Genomic DNA, 15954 nt, shown 5'->3' on the forward strand with positions numbered 1-15954 from the left:
GATTCTGGGAAATTCATTGAGTATGCGGGGATGAAACGACAGAGCAATACTTGCTGCTCAGGGGCTAAACATATCACACACAATAATTCATACCATTACTGAAAGAACACTGTATAATAAGAAAAGGGATAAAGACTTTGCAAACACAAAAATAAAAAAATAAAAAATTCCATGTGTATGTAAATCCATCACTTACTCGTTTGCCACAAAGGGAACAATTATCATTTGGAATGGTTATTTGTTTTACTATATATTCACAGAGAGAAATAAATAAATAAATGGAGATGAAGAGTTCAAAGGATCAGTAAAAATGCAGCAAAAAAGAAACCAAGGTCAGAAGAGTGTGTGTTGATAATATATCCGATGACTACTGCCATTTTTCTTCACTTGTTTTAATGATATGAACTGAGAAAAGAAGACATTACCCCAATTAAGCCTAACTGTAGATTAAATGACCATGTAAGGTGTAACAATTTGGAAAAAGGGGGAAAAAGAAAACAAGGAGACCAGAACAAAGCAACTTCTGAAATAATGTGCTTAAGAGCTCCCTCATCCTTCATTATCAAGCCTGAGGACAGCCCAGCTGAAAACATTCGCTAAAACTGTCTGCCTGCCTGTGTGCCTTCCACAGAGAAACGTATGGATCCAAACACTGCTGGTGAACCTCCATTAGCTCGAGTAGATCTGGGTCCCAATCACACGCATGATCTCCTTCTGCACCTTAGGCTCTTGGGTGTTGATGTTAGCATCTCCTACTTGGCCATCCTCATATCTGCGCATAGAGAGAATACTTTATATTTCTGCTTAACACCTGGTCTTGATAACGTCCCTGCCCTTTCTACTGCACTTTATTTTGGATATAACTGCCCAACTTAATGGTGCTTAAGCGCAGCTTTAATAAGGAAGACCTGTATTCATTCTTCTGCCTGCAGGGCTGCTCGTCTATTTACATCACTTCCGCATTCCCACGCTGTCAAATTAAATTCTGTTGTCATCAATCAGGCCTAATATTTTTCTTTCCCTCCTTCTGCAAGCCACTTTTACATACACTTCAAATCTTAGTGAGTTTCTGTCATTCTGCCTTTCAGACTTAGATTCATGCAATCCACTTCCTCTTCATCTTCACCTGGCCAGAGCTGCTTATCCAAGTCTCCACCTGCTTCATCTCTACCATCACTAGTGTCTAGACTCCAGGGTGTCCTGCCCTACCAGACTCTTATCCCCAAATAATTAAAAACTAAAACTCTGTATTTCATTAAATCATGTTCAGTTTTTCCAAATATAGTTTACCTTATTTCATTTTAAGATTAAGATTTAATCGAGGTGTTAAGAAAATAGGCCTTTAAAGGGAACAACTGAGGTTTGGCTTGATGCTCCTGTCTGGGGAGCAAGGAAAAATGATTTTAGGAGTTCTGACATCTTTCTGTTTTTATTCTAACCACACTCTCCATTCTGGAAATAAGAATAAGCACACACATAGCACAAGAGTTCATTTATGTTTAGCTGTCATTTGAGTTAGACTGTAAGAAATCTAAAAATTATTTTCTAACTCAGAAAACAGAGAACATATTGATAAAATCTGCTATTTGATCCGATCTTTAAATCACCTGCATCTTTACGCAGTGTAGCAGATTAAAAAACGAGAAAAAACAAAACAACATAAAAACACCAACGATGCATTCAAGAGTGACAATGACAAAATTAGATGGGTATGCCAACTCGATTTTGTAATAATTCCAAGAATTCAGTTGAAATTATAAAGGCGCTGAAAGTTACTGAAATACTTACACAAAAAAGAAGCGAGTACAGACATGGTCAGAAACCGGACACACCCAGATGTTTCCATGCTTCTGCAGATCCTTTGATGTGATAACTGTTAAAATCAGAGAACTGTGTTTTATCAAAGGAACGTTATTAGAAATTGTAAACTGTAACAACAGTGCTTCTTGTTCTGCTTTGATTGTAGTGTTGCTGTTGTTTTGGAATTATCTGATACAGCATAAAATGTATTATAGCCTAAGTGCTAAATGGCCTTATTATTCTAAGTGATGCAATCTAAATCTTTATTTTTATTGTCTCCTTTAATAATAGCAGTGATCATATTGCCATGACTTCATAGCAAGAGCAATTGCATTATAATATCTTTTAGTCTGTAATAGGACTCTATTTGTATTTTACTTTATCAAGGTTTGTGAAGTTTGAAAAGGGTTGAGTAGAAAATATCAAAAATGTGTGTATTAGTTGTTACATCATGTCACATTTAGTCTGTAGTTAATTTATTTCTTAAAAGCTATAATGATGTGACTCAGTTTAACCCATCTACCAATAATATTACGCCTCCTACATAATATTACCTTCACAAAGAGCAATACAGTTCAAGTTTCGACTCTGAAGAAACCTTGACTGGATAGGACGGCTCTGTTGAAAAGCAAACATCACTCAATTAGTTGTTACAGAAAAGGCGATGATGTAACTGAAGCATCCAAAAGACAAATAATTAATGTTTAGAAATACTGAAATTATATGGTTCGCCACAGGCAGGTTCAAGGTGACGATACAAGTGTTTAAAGCATGAAAAACGTCAAAAAATGCAAACTGCCTTTTGGAAACCAACTCTCATCTAACCATCAATGTTATTTTAAAAAGAAATCGGATCTTTTAAGAGATCAGTATAATAAAACTGACTCTTCACTGTCCCTCACCTGTGGTATAGTGTTCATGCGGTTGTAACGCTGCACTAGTTCATCTTTGGTGGGCATGCGGTGCTGTCCTTTCCCCATTCCTGCAAGAAGCAGCACACAACAAATAAAAACAGTCAGAACAACTTTACCTCAACTCAACCAATATGTGGGGAAAAAAAGAAACAAAAAACTTTCTCTGGTGAACTTTTGATGTCCTTGTCAACAGGTCCGACTTTAATATAAAATTCACTGCCCTAAATGGTACCAAATACATGCTACATGGAAAACAAGTAAAAAAACAAATATTCATTTTCAGTATTGATAAACAGTTCAAACAGTACTTGTTTTAGACTGTGCCTATAATTAAAAAAAAAGATTTGTACTTAGAAAATTAGCTGGGAAAATAAAACCAAGTAGATGTAATGTCAAAAACTGTAACATCTGTTAAGCGTTTTGCTTTCTTTTAAGAATTCCACATCCATTCTCCAAGTTAGCATATGTTAATAGCTGGCCCCCACTAGGAACACACTGTGCTGAAGTCCTTATTATTGCCAGCAAAATCTATAAGCCTTGAAACATCTTTGCAACCCTCAACTGACAAAGGCAAAGCCAGATGAAAACCAAAAAATGTGAAAACACACAAATCCAATGACAAACCTATTTTTATACAGCCACAACATGAAGCATGGCATGGCAGGTGGCACAGAAGCTCAGAGGCCCGAGACCCAGCACCCAAAAATGGAAACACAGTACAGCACAACAGGATAACATGGCAGGCACCCACAAGTGAAAATGGAGTGTTCCACGATGTCAATTAGGCCATGTGGCAAACACAAAGGCTACTCGGTGAACATGGTGGAAAAAGCAAGGGGGGTGGGGGTGGGGGCACAGGGGTCTGAATGGTGATGAACCGTTCCTACCTGAGTATCCAAAAGATATGCTGGAGATGGGGCTCAGATAGATGCCCTTTCCGTACGCTGCCCCATGCAGCTTGGGTTTGAAAAGAGCAGGAAGGAAGGGTCACTGAGCATGTGCACAGGACAGCCTTACACACACATATGTACACTTGGAAATGCTAACACATACAGTGAAATTCATCTCAGATCAACTGTACTCAAAATAGCCTGTGAATGTCAATGATTTTAAAATGGATGTGACAGTTCCCCTCAACAACCAAGCATACTAAATACACCCACACATGCAAAGTGCAAATCCAAATTCTGCAAAGAAGAAAGCGTCAAAGAGAGAGATTGTTCCAGGAATCTGAAGCAATTCATATACAGTTACACCTGCTAACTTCTTTCAACATTATGCATTAGAGATCAAGTGATACTCTTGATTTTTGTGCTTTGAATTTTTGCATAAGCGTCCAGGTATTCAAATAATACTTGCATGAAACTTGAAATGTAGACATAAATGGAAAGATGGCAAAGTACAAAGATAACTGATTATAAGGTGAGCCTTCTCTCTGCAATGTCTGCCGGGAGGAAAACAGAAGGGCCACATGTGTAACGACTGAGAGTCAAATTAAGAGGAAGAACAAAGAGCCACTTGACTGGGAATGCATGAGGGAGACAGCAGTCAGGACATTGCACATCTGGAAGAAATGAAAAGGAACAAGAGACAAGAGATTTTGTGTGATGGCTGGAGCTAAAGGTAGATTCAGTCATCCTCCTCCTCCTCCTCCTGCTGTGAAACACAATGACAGAGGAAGAGTGTCAATGCTCAAGGTGAAATAGAGAGAAGGGGGAGGCAGACGAGCACCAAAGCAAGATCAAAGATGAAGACTTCAAAAAGTTGGAGAATAAAGAAGGCATAAATGAAACACATCAGCACGATAGAGCAATCATGGCTGAAAGATCCTTGAGATTTCAGATTTAATTGTGTTTAATCTATTTTCAGGACAAGCCTGAGTCTCTCCCGAGCAGCAGTCTTTATCAGCTGTATTGTGCAAATGAGACAGTCTGTTCTCTCTGAAGATCAAATCTTTTCCCTTGTATTATTTAAGAATTATCTATGAAAGACCAGATTGATTACAACTACAACAAAATAAAAGTGAGAACAAATGTGGAAATTAATAAGAATTAAAAAAAAAATCACAAATATAATTGGGATAGGTGGTATGCCCTTCTTTCCTGGAAAACTCTACAGTTCTTATATGGTCATTTGTTCCACTTTGGTATTAACAAGTTTTCTATAAACATTTGAATGATTTATATAAAATATTTTTGAGTATATAAAGAGTAGTGACAGTTACTAACCTTTCAAAAGAGATCCCTATTCACTCTGTTGAAGGCTGTACTCACTGCCACAGAACTTGTCCTCTGCGTCCTTTAAATACAGATCTAACCTACTCAGTGCTCTAGATGGTTGACCCCAACAGGGCACACAGGCTCTCAGCTGACACCACAGCCCATTTCCTTTGTCCCACAACAGGAAGGGACATGCTGTCTGCTGTTGCCAGCAGAGAAGGCAGAAAGAGGCTGACGCTGGCAAGGAAAATCTCCTAGTGTGCCCTGCTTGCTAAAATGCCAATTGCAAAGCTGATGAAAAGGAAGCTGGCATCCATTAACTGTGAAAATGAATCAGCCGGACAGCGAGCCTGCTTTGTGCAAGGGCAGGTTTGCTGTCCGATAGGAGATGCTTCCAGCTAACTGCCAGGGTTACATACCTGCAGTTTGGTATAAGAGGCATTGACTAGTCCATTTCTCAGAACAGAGTGCCAGTTCTCTATATGGGAACCACTAGAGCAAGTGTAGAGAGGGAGAGATAAGAAGATAAAACAAATACCATGTGAATATAACAGTGTAATAGCGTGGAATCGCTTTTCTTTTTCGAATTGGCTCGATCTTTGCTGTTCAACACTGGAAAAAAATTAACAAAAATAAATATTTTCTTATCTTTTCATAAAGATCTTTGTAAAATATGTTATCACAAAATATTTAATCTTATAGTTTTTCTATTTTAAAATTCATCATTTTTCATGAACTGGGTAATTGAAGGTTATTACTGGCAAGAGAGAGCAGCAACAGGGATGAGCAACTGGATGCTGAATATACTTGCATTTATCACCATGTAAATTACTGCATAAGAGGATTTTTTTTTTTTAATTTTAAAAAGAAAGGGTTAAACAAGCTATAAATCTTTTGGTTTTTAATAATTTAACATTCTACAAAATCTACAACTTAATTCGTTAAAAGAAAAGATAACATCACAATCTTCCAGATTTATATTGGTTAATTAAGCCTTAAAACACGGGCAAGTAGTTTTTTTAAAATATTTTTAACTAATCAGCCTTTGAGCATAATTAAAAGAACAGTTCACCCCCAAATCAAATCTCTGTGTTTTTGAGCTGACTAGTGGTGCTGTTTATCCATCTGGATTGTTTTGGTGTTAGTTGATAAGTTTTGCAAATATCAGCTGTACGGATTTCACTTGAATATGATGAAGCCAGATTCTGCTGCTCAAAACACCAAAATACACGAATCTCAGCAACAACATCTATTTTCCGTAATCATGACCCAGTATAAGGTTACTTTTCTACTGATTTTTTTCAAATATATTATTTGGTGATTTGAGAACCATTAGGCAAGTGCCATTTAATTCCTTTATATGTGAGATGGTCTCTCTTTTTTTTTTTTAAAAAAGTCATGTTTCTATTTATATCAATCTAAAAAAAATTTGCAGTCAGGCTAAATTAAGCATTTGGCATTTATTGTTATCTGATTATTAAATTTCTAGTAGGAACCATCATGCAGAAAGACTGTAAGCCCTGTTGGTGAATCAGTTGTACCCTGCACGTGCCCAGATGGGTTGTGAGTATCTAAAATATTCAGCACAGCCCCATCTGCTACAGTACAAATCTGTATCTCATAGATATTGCTGGCTCCATGTGCTGGCTAAGAAAGGTGGTTTCTCAGTCCAGGAGAATGACCATTGCTCTGTGCTGTTATTTGTTATGGTTCCATAAAAATCTGCTAAAGTGGCCCCTTTCAGCAAATCCATAATGACCAGGTGTTACACTGAGACATGTTCATGTTTGCAAAGTATAGCGCTCCAAAGCTAAAGTATGCATTCATTTTAGCAGCTATGCTTGATTTGACATCAATTATTAAAAGAATTTGATTCCTCAGAAAATATTTCCCACCAGCCACACGCTTATAAATATTGTTTTCTGATACTTCAGCACAGCCTAAATGGTTTTACTTCTTAAGCATTAAAGGCTTTAAAATTTTAAATTCATTTACTGACAACATGTTAAATAATGGAAATGTAACTCACTGGAAGGCAAAAGTGCTGCCGTATAACTTCTTGGCAGTGCGAAAACGAGCTTCCTTGGCTGGGGGGCTGCTGAGCAGGAGGAACTGGTGGGAGGTGTGCATGAATTTCAGTTGCTGTTACGGTGAGATCATTGAGACGAGAGAATGTCAGAGACAAGTGGACAGGGAATGAGTACGTATCAAATTACACAATATAGCATTCAAAAATGTTTATAGAAGGGACATAAGGCAATATTGCTCTGGTTTCCTACCCTACTGAGAGGCAGCTTGACAATATGAGATCTGTTACTGGAAATAATCCTGTAGAAACATAGAGAAGAGATTCAAATATGTATATAAACTATATCGTATCATAATAGCATCGTGTTAATACTACTCACAGCAGACATCTTGACTTGTCAAAGTAAAAACAACACACCACTGAAGATGCTTCCTTTTTTTTCAAGTGTCCAAGTATCCCATGGCAATATGACAGTGAGGTGATGTAGATAATACCAGAAGGTGAAAACACACAGCACAACGGATTGTCTTTACTCACCACTGTAGCAGGGGATGGGCCAAAGGGTCTAGTTTGTCCATCTGTTTCTTAATCTCCAGATATGAACCCTGGAAAAAATGCCAAAACAAATGAGTAAGCTTTTACTTGTGATGTGAATATTAGATAAGGATATCATCTTATAGATGCAGTCCAACCACAGTAGGTAACAAGTGGGTAAACAAATGTAGCATGGAGAAGACCATGCTACCACTTTGATTAACAAAACTGCATCCATGAAGATTAAACAGCACAGTTCCTTAAATTAAAATAAAATGTGAACGGACATTGTCAGTAATCTCGATACAAAAGCCTACTTCCAAAGACATTGGGATGCTATTTTTATCTGCATTTCTTTTTCTTTTTTCTTTTTTACATGCCTTTCAACCCATTTAGAAAAAAAAAGCTACTCTACTATTATGGCCTTTCTTTCCCGCCCACCTCCTTCTTGTACCTGGGTCATTTCCCGAATGGACATTACACTATCCAGTGCTTTTTGTAGTCTTTCATAATTCTTCTTCTGTGTTCACCGGTTGAGCCAAACATCCATTGTATGCAGTAAGAGAGAGAACAACATACAGAAATCTAAAATCACTGGAGACATACAGGTCTTAGATTTAATCATTAGTTTGAAATATATGATATAGAAAAATGAATTGTAACAATAATTTTAGTTTGTTCTGATGGCAGAAGTTTGTTTTTAAGCATGCAGTATGTCTTTTTCAAATTAAATGTCATGATGGAATTAAATATGATCTTTAGAAATGTAGTGAGGATGCTGACCTTTGGATTAAAGGCAAGAGTCTTGGGGTCGTTGGGATCAACAACTGAAGGGTAAGGTTCAAATATGATGCTCTTACGAGGAGACTCCAGGGCAGCTCGACACATAGCTACAAGAAGGTCCACGACCTGGGAAGAGATGGATTATATATTTATATTTTGTGCCTTCAGTTCATGCTGATGAGTGAAATTGTGTTTTTTCCAATAACACATATTAGCTACAGGTAATCAGAATTGGATCAAAATGTTGACATTGGTATTTTTGTTCTTATCTATGTTTCAGCACTTTTATCTAATATCTAAAGGAATGGACTATAAAATCCAAATAATGTGCATTATTTGATATACTGTCGAAGTGTTGTGGTCACCTCTGCCCCGGTGGCCACTTCCTCTGCGGCTCCAGACATTACACCCAGAGTGTAGAAAGAGAACACACACAGCTCCCTTGTGCACACAGCAGGCTGCATGAATAAACAAAGTTTAAACTACACCTATTTCGAAATCTACTACCCATACACAAAAAGGTACATTGACTCACACAATCTTCCCATTTGCTTACTCTAGTATTAAGTAAGCAAGAAAATCTTCAACCAGAAATATGCATATGTATATTACTGACAGAAAAAAAAAATCATAGATCATGTTTCAAGTTACTGATATTTTTTCCACTTATATGAGGGTTCATATTTCTGCATCTCTTACTTATACATCTATGTGTTTCTCTTATTTGCCTCTGGTACCTTCAGCATGGATCCATTCTGAAAGACATGCTGTTCGTCACAAACCACGCAGTACTCATTAAGTGTGGGGATCCTCTGTTCTGAGTACTTCATTATCTGTTTGGGGGGAAAAGCAGTTTAATTCTGAATTAATTGTCACCTTCAGCACTGCCATTCAAAGGAATGCTATTTTGGCAAAGTTGTTACAATGCCATGGTTTTGGGTCCTAGAATAACATTACATTTTAGAGCTCAACAATCATTTGCACAATACTAGGAGCTAATAGAATCTACAGACTGTATGGTGTGGGTTCACACCTAACAATGATGAAATCCCCAGAAGCCATTTATAGATTACTCACCAGGTATTATTTTTTATTTTTAAGTCATTCAAACAACATGTGGTATTTTAATGCTCAGGTAATTAGTTTACTTTCTTCTTAGCTATGACTGAGACAAAATGTAGAAGTGGCTTTGTAAGTGGAATGACATCTTTTTGAGCTCTAACCTGCACTAAGAAGCCATACTCCAAGGTAGGAATGTTCTTGCAGTGGCCGCCCGCCTGGGATGAGAAAAACAATTCAATCAGCTGCCTCGTGGTAATCTGCGCTGGGGCCCTGGCCGCTGGGACAGCCACAGTCTGATGAGTCAAGTGAAGACAAAGCATTATGGGAAAGGGCGCACCAGCCATGTTACGGTAAGGGTAGGGAAAGACTCAGGTGGGTACAGTGCAGGTGGCGGGTGACTGAGAAGGGGGTCAGAGTGAATCACAGCGGATTAAGACATAAAAACAAAAACAACTTAAATTTCTTAATAACAGCATTTCACCACATACAATTTCCAGAATTACAGTACTTAAAATATTAACTTCAAACATTACGGGTTTCTACAACAGAACTTTTCTGAGTGGAAAGAAAGTAAAGTTAAGAGCCTCAGAGTTGTGGGTTAAACACTGCAACCAAAACTTGACATGTGACAGTTAAAATATATATTTACTGAGAAAGAGGGAAAGGAGTAAAATTTACACAAGTCAGCATTTTAACTGAAAGGTATTTCACATTTGGGTGTTGATTTATCGAGACTTGCTCTGACCTGGCTATTTGGTGGATAGCTGAATAGCTCTCCTTTAGGGTTCTTCATGGTACAGGAGATCGAGCGGTTCATTAAGCGCGTCACCCTCAGCTCAGGGACACTCAGCTTCCCTTTTAAAACTGTGTCTTGAATCAGAGGAAAACTTGGAGACCTGACAGAGACCAAAATACAAAGAAAGCTGTCATTCAGAGTTTCAAAGGGGATATGATTCAGAGCACAAAGGATTTAGATTTTAAGGTTAAAGAACACATTTTGGTATTACTATGATGCTGCTAACAACAAAATCTTAATTTTGAGTAATCTCATTTTAAATATCATATTATCTATAATAATATATGATCTAGACTGTAATATACTTGTCGACTATAGGCTTGGACAATTTTATAGTGACATCTTCTAAAGAAGTACACACTCTGCTCTAGTGATTCACATGTACTAACAGGTAATACTAGCTCTGACAACTGAAATCTGGCAGCAGCTCAAGTCACTAACTGTTACCTGCAAGAGCCAGTGTTGACTTCTACCATTGCTCTCAGTATATAATCAATGAACCACCTTGACGTGAGACTTGTCAAGTTTTGAGGATGTCAAGACAGGCTAGTAGTTAGAGGAGCTGACCTTCACTGAGTGGGCTGGGATTTAATCCCTATGCACCAATAACTGTCAAAGAATGTCTGAGGAAGTCAGAAGCCAAAAATTGTAGTTACCCAAAGGGGAATTTGGTTGTGCTTGTCAAAGCTTGAATTTCAGTCAGTCTTCACAATGCTGAGTCAGAGCTACCATTCCTGTTTGTCTTTTTTGCTATAGTTCACCTAATAGTTTGTAGTATTTATATGGTGTATTTATCCTGTTTATGAACGTAGGTAGAGAATGAATCATTAAACTTTAGGTGCGCACAGTATTTTATATCATGAAACCTTAAGTTGCATATGATTTATGATTTGTGCTTTCAGCTTTGTTTTTATTTTGGCAGATATGCTTATTTCCTACTGCCTAAGACTGATAACTAACTTTGATAATTAACTGGAGAAACATAGCATATTAGCACTTGCCACTACAGTCTGAATCAGCTTTGACATGTTCTCAAAAAAGTCAATGTCTTCCATCACTATGCCTATATTATGTCAGTAAATAACAAAAGTACAAACAGACTACACAGAAAGCAAACATGCATTTGTGTTGAATGAAAAAAAAAAAGAAGACAGAAATCAGAAATTAAATCTTACTCGGGATTCCAGTGTCATTTACCAATGGTGAAGCTAAAGTGTGAGAGAGATACCTACTTTGGGATGGGGGAGAAGATGCTGAGCCCGGCACGGAACTTCTTGATGGTCCCTCCGGCTTTGAACCAGCTGTGCCTCTTCTCCTGCTGGGCCTTGAGAAACTCATTACTAAGGTGCTTCCACTGCTGTGAGGTGAATGTGCTCAGGATCCTGTGATAATATGACAGTGAGGAAGGAAGACGCTAATTTTCTCTTTCAATCGGCGCCAAATATACCTTCTCATAAACTAAATATTACTATTACGTTAAACTAAGCTACTGAAACTAACTGAAATGTTTCTGCAGCTCTTGCTCACAATGGTACAGGTATAGATGTTTTTTAGGTCCCAAATTTAAGAGATGACATCACTTACTTTTTAAGTTGCAGGCCCAAGCTGAAACCTTCTTTATTTGACGGCTGGAACACTTCTACTGACGGCTCTAAATAAAGATGACTAATATTATTACACATAGTGTACAGATAGACACAAACTGTGTTTGTTTTTTCCCCCCATTCTCCCTCTTGTACGGCGCACAATGTACTCATCTCTCACACTCATTGAGTAGCACAAATACAAAGTCCCTTCCAGAAAACCAACATCCACAGTGACATCTTTACTCACCGGGTCCATCGAGATACTGAGAAAGAGAAAAGCGAAGTCTCAGAATAATTGGTTCTGTTCTGATAACTTTCCATGCCGTCGCAACTTCCTCCTGAGTCGGGCACAGACACACAAATATGCAGAGTTAGCATCCTAATTAAAGACATTTCTTGTAATATAAATAGATTATGATTTTATGATGCATTTTACTTTGCAAACTGTCAATATTAGAATAGTAATAGGCAAAATCAGAGGAGGTGTTTCCAGTGAAGACTCACATCTAAGAAACTGATGTTAATATGAAGATCGATGTCTACATCATCAATGGTTCCATACTCCCTGTTCATAAACACAACAACATGTAGAGTTAATTTATCATGAGTAATCAAAGTTATACTCAAACCAATTCACGTGGTTATACCCTGAGGGTGGTTGTTTTTTTTTCTCTTTTGGCCCAGCTAGTTATAACAGAGTGCAAGCATGTTTAATCTTATCTCTACTTAGTTATTTCTTTCAAAACTAGTCAAAATTTAAGCAGCTTGATTGCATATGTGTGTGTGTGTGTCTTACTATCTATGCTGTACCTGACAGAGATAGCACTGTCAGTGTAGATGTCTTTTACAGCCTCAATGTCTGCATCCAGTTGAGGGTGTCGATACAGGTCAGCAGCACAACTCCCCTGCAATAAGCAGCACTGGTCACAGTTATAGCAGGGAATGAATTCTCAGTGGTTCCTAATCTTATTTTCTTTTTTAATCAAACATATCCCCACACACCCCACAGTCCCATCAGATAAAATCCAAGTACACGTTACTGTTGTGTTTCAAAACAGTTTAAGTTTTCAAATTAAGCCTTAAATTAGAGATTTCTTATCAAAATGAATGATCTAACATTTGATATTGCTACAGTTTGCACACAATTGTTTATTCACTGTTTGTGTTAGTTTGCATTTGTACCAGCTTAAGGTTTCAACTAGCTGCTCAATACTTTCATACACTTATTTTAACTAATCATCCACAGTATGATTTACTATGACCTTGCAAAGCTCTGACTCAAAAATAAAATCTTTATAACACAGCAATTTTTTATATGAAACTATAGTTAATAACTTATATGGGATATCTGAACAATATGATATGGAGTGGCATTTAATCTTTATATTACAAAAATTAAAAAGCCTAAATAAAATGTACTATGTCTGTCATATATGTTCCTGATATCTAGAGTTGATATCTCTTCCCTTCAGCTGAGTGTGTAGAATAGATCACACAGTTTTGTTCTTATCTTCACTACACTGCTTTCATGTTCTCTGACTGCACTGAAACGAGCGTTAAGTCCCAGACTGGATTTACATTTCAATCAAAAGACTTGCAAGATAACCACAAAAAGGATAACTAACAGATTAAGGTCTTATATGAGAGTGAAGCAATGAACTTTGTGAGATGAGATGACACATTAAATATTTGCATCAGAAATGAATTTGACTGAGGTACTTGGGATTACTTGGGCTGTTTGGGGTTATGTAAGGTGTAAATAGTAAATGAAAATACTATGATCCTAATTTGAATAAAAACACAACATTCCCAGATCGTCACATATGGTAATATAAACACTTACACAACTTCACAAAACACAGCATCACATTCTGTAATTAATTAAAAATACATTTGGATTTTTTCCAGCACAGCATTAGAATGCAAATGTCAGTCATTTGGCCCATCGGAGAGAAACATGTCAAAAATGATTTACCACAATGCCGTGACATTTGGTCTGAATATTTACAGTTCCCAAGAGAATCACCCCAAATGATTCTGCTGACCTCTGACTTATTGTCTGCAGTTACTATTGGGTCAAAAATTCCTCCTGACATAAACTTAGCATACTGAAAAGTAGAGCTCTCTGCTCATGCATGTTAAATTGTTAAAAGATTACCTTTGTATCAACTGGGCTATAATATTACACAAAAGCACTGTACCAAAGATATGAGGCTTACTTTTTCCTTCATAACACTCTCTGTTATTACTGCTGAGGATTTAATAATGACAGAAGGCTTAAAATAAACACCATACATGTTTTTGACTTACCAACATTATCCTAACGTGAGGTGAAATTAACAAGTAATATATATTTCAAAACCTGTAAATTAACTGTGGTTTTGTTTGTGTCAATGTATTATAACATTGGGAAAAACTTTTTTTTTTTTTTAGAAAAACACATACTTTTAAATAACTAGAAATAACCACAAATAAGCACAAGTAGTAAAAACACAATGCCAATCTCCTGACAACAGATTCAACAGAGATTTTGCGATGGTAATAGTGTTTGCTGTACCTGAATGCCATATAGGAATTGTTCTGATTCGTTCTCCCCATCTGACTCCTCGTCTGTCCAACACTGTCCTTTGATGTCCTGTGGGCCCACACATTGTGAAAAAGCTATTATAGTGCAGTAGGACGAAAAAGCAACCTCTTTCTATCATCCTTTCATCTCCCACTTCCCTATTTAGACTTCCTTCGTGTGCTTCAAAATACTGCTTAAATAGCATTGCAAAGAGAGAGATGAAGGGACACGATTTATTCCCGACAGGATATTCTCTCAGTTCAACCCTTTTTAAACGAATCCTCAAATGACAATGAAAAAGGATGACTTTACAAAAATAGGATTTTATAAATAAAATGAACTCTGTTTCTTATCGTTTCCAGCAAAGCCTGAAACCCAGAGGTCCAACAGAATAAACCAGAAGAATATGTTATATTTAATACTTAGATCTAGGTTATTTAATGTTTAAATGCCTATGGAAATTATTTATTTTGTCACGTCAATATAATTTAATTTAAAGCTTTTTATATCATTAACAAAGCCAAACATTTTTTTACACCATTTTAATGATAAGTAATGATTACGCCAATAGGTTCCCAGTTGTCTTACCATTGGGTCTGCTGTTATGGCTCTCTCAGACAGGTTTGGGCCTTTGATTAGTGCCAACCATGTCAGCCTGTTTCTAGGTGGAAGGAGTGAGAACACAAAAGCTTTGATTGACAGTCTCACATTACTCCTCAGTATCACAACCTCGAAAAATACAAATATAAAATTAAAAACAAACAAAACAAAACAAAAAAATAATAAAACAAGAAACAAAGAGGCCACTGCAAGTGACGCCATGCTTTGTAAACGGTGCCCTCCTCCTCTTTTCTTTAAATCTTCTGCACTTCACCTTGCCATGTATCCTAGCAACAGCCATCTCTGCCTTCTTTCAGAGTGGCATTAATCACTGCAGAGAGAATGTGTGGGAGATATGTGCAGTACATTCAGTTCCAAGGATGTTTCCATTTTTTTGTTTGTTTGTTTTTTTTTCCAGGAATTTAACCTAAAAATATGAAAGCAGCAGAGGTTTTTATAGGCCTTACCTGTTGTAGACACAAGGCTAAAGCAGCACATTTACTTATCTCACTGCACCGTTAGACTGCGATTTATTGTTATGAGTGTGAGGAACAAATGTGAAAAAAAATATTTTTTCTGAGCTAATTTCCCCCGAGCACTAGAGTTTTAAGTAATTTTTAACGCAAGAAAACAATAGCTGCCTCAAAAGAAACAACAGTCACAATGATTGCCAAAAATATCGAAATGATCCAGTCGCTCCCTTCTGTTAGATATGTAAATAATGCACTGCTGAAAATTACAATTTACATAGTCCAGCCCACATCAAACAATAAAATGAATGAAAAAATTAACAAAATAGAAAATGATCTAGGAGGGGTGTAAAATACGGCAAGGTGACAACATAGCTTAGCAGTACGAGACTGAATGCCTTGAAAAAGACAAAGACAAAAAAGAACAGACATACACAAAGCCATTCATGGGATATATAGGTCAGTATAGTAAAAAGGATACCAATTTTTCATGTCTTCTTTGACAAGGCCTATTTCAGTATGTCTACATGAAAATTATGGGTATCTGTTTTTGTGAGTCTGTCATGATCATGCTCTTCTCATTGTTGTAAAACAC

At 37.0% G+C, this 15954-nt stretch overlaps 1 protein-coding gene across 1 annotated transcript; it reads right to left on the reverse strand.

The window, feature by feature from the left end:
• Positions 1–669: 669 nt before the first annotated feature.
• Positions 670–15171, reverse strand: LOC146639419 (protein mono-ADP-ribosyltransferase PARP6). The gene is made up of 23 exons (XM_085351172.1): positions 15164–15171; positions 14878–14950; positions 14281–14358; positions 12534–12628; positions 12228–12288; positions 11971–12061; positions 11722–11788; positions 11370–11519; positions 10087–10237; positions 9503–9634; positions 9017–9112; positions 8645–8737; positions 8280–8405; positions 7951–8016; positions 7500–7567; positions 7213–7261; positions 6963–7075; positions 5353–5425; positions 3602–3671; positions 2703–2782; positions 2355–2418; positions 1789–1873; positions 670–772 (listed from the first exon to the last, which is right to left on the reverse strand). Exons 1-23 carry the CDS (start codon positions 15169–15171, stop codon positions 670–672), a joined length of 1992 nt encoding a protein of 663 aa, XP_085207298.1.
• Between the last annotated feature and the right edge of the window lie 783 nt (positions 15172–15954).

Source organism: Diplotaxodon limnothrissa, linkage group LG1 (genome assembly GCF_057381915.1).
Source record: "Diplotaxodon limnothrissa isolate DT_005_m linkage group LG1, D_limnothrissa_male_GT1.1, whole genome shotgun sequence".
NCBI classification, from domain to species: domain Eukaryota; kingdom Metazoa; phylum Chordata; class Actinopteri; order Cichliformes; family Cichlidae; genus Diplotaxodon; species Diplotaxodon limnothrissa.

Excerpts from the sequence above, each read along its gene's own strand:
- LOC146639419 (XM_085351172.1), bottom strand. Across the intron at positions 10,238-11,369 it reads ATCTTCTCCCCCATCCCAAA|GTCTCCAAGTTTTCCTCTGA; the intron begins GTAGGTATCTCT and ends GGTCTCTGTCAG. Across the intron at positions 8,738-9,016 it reads AGAATGGATCCATGCTGAAG|CCTGCTGTGTGCACAAGGGA; the intron begins GTACCAGAGGCA and ends TTATTCATGCAG.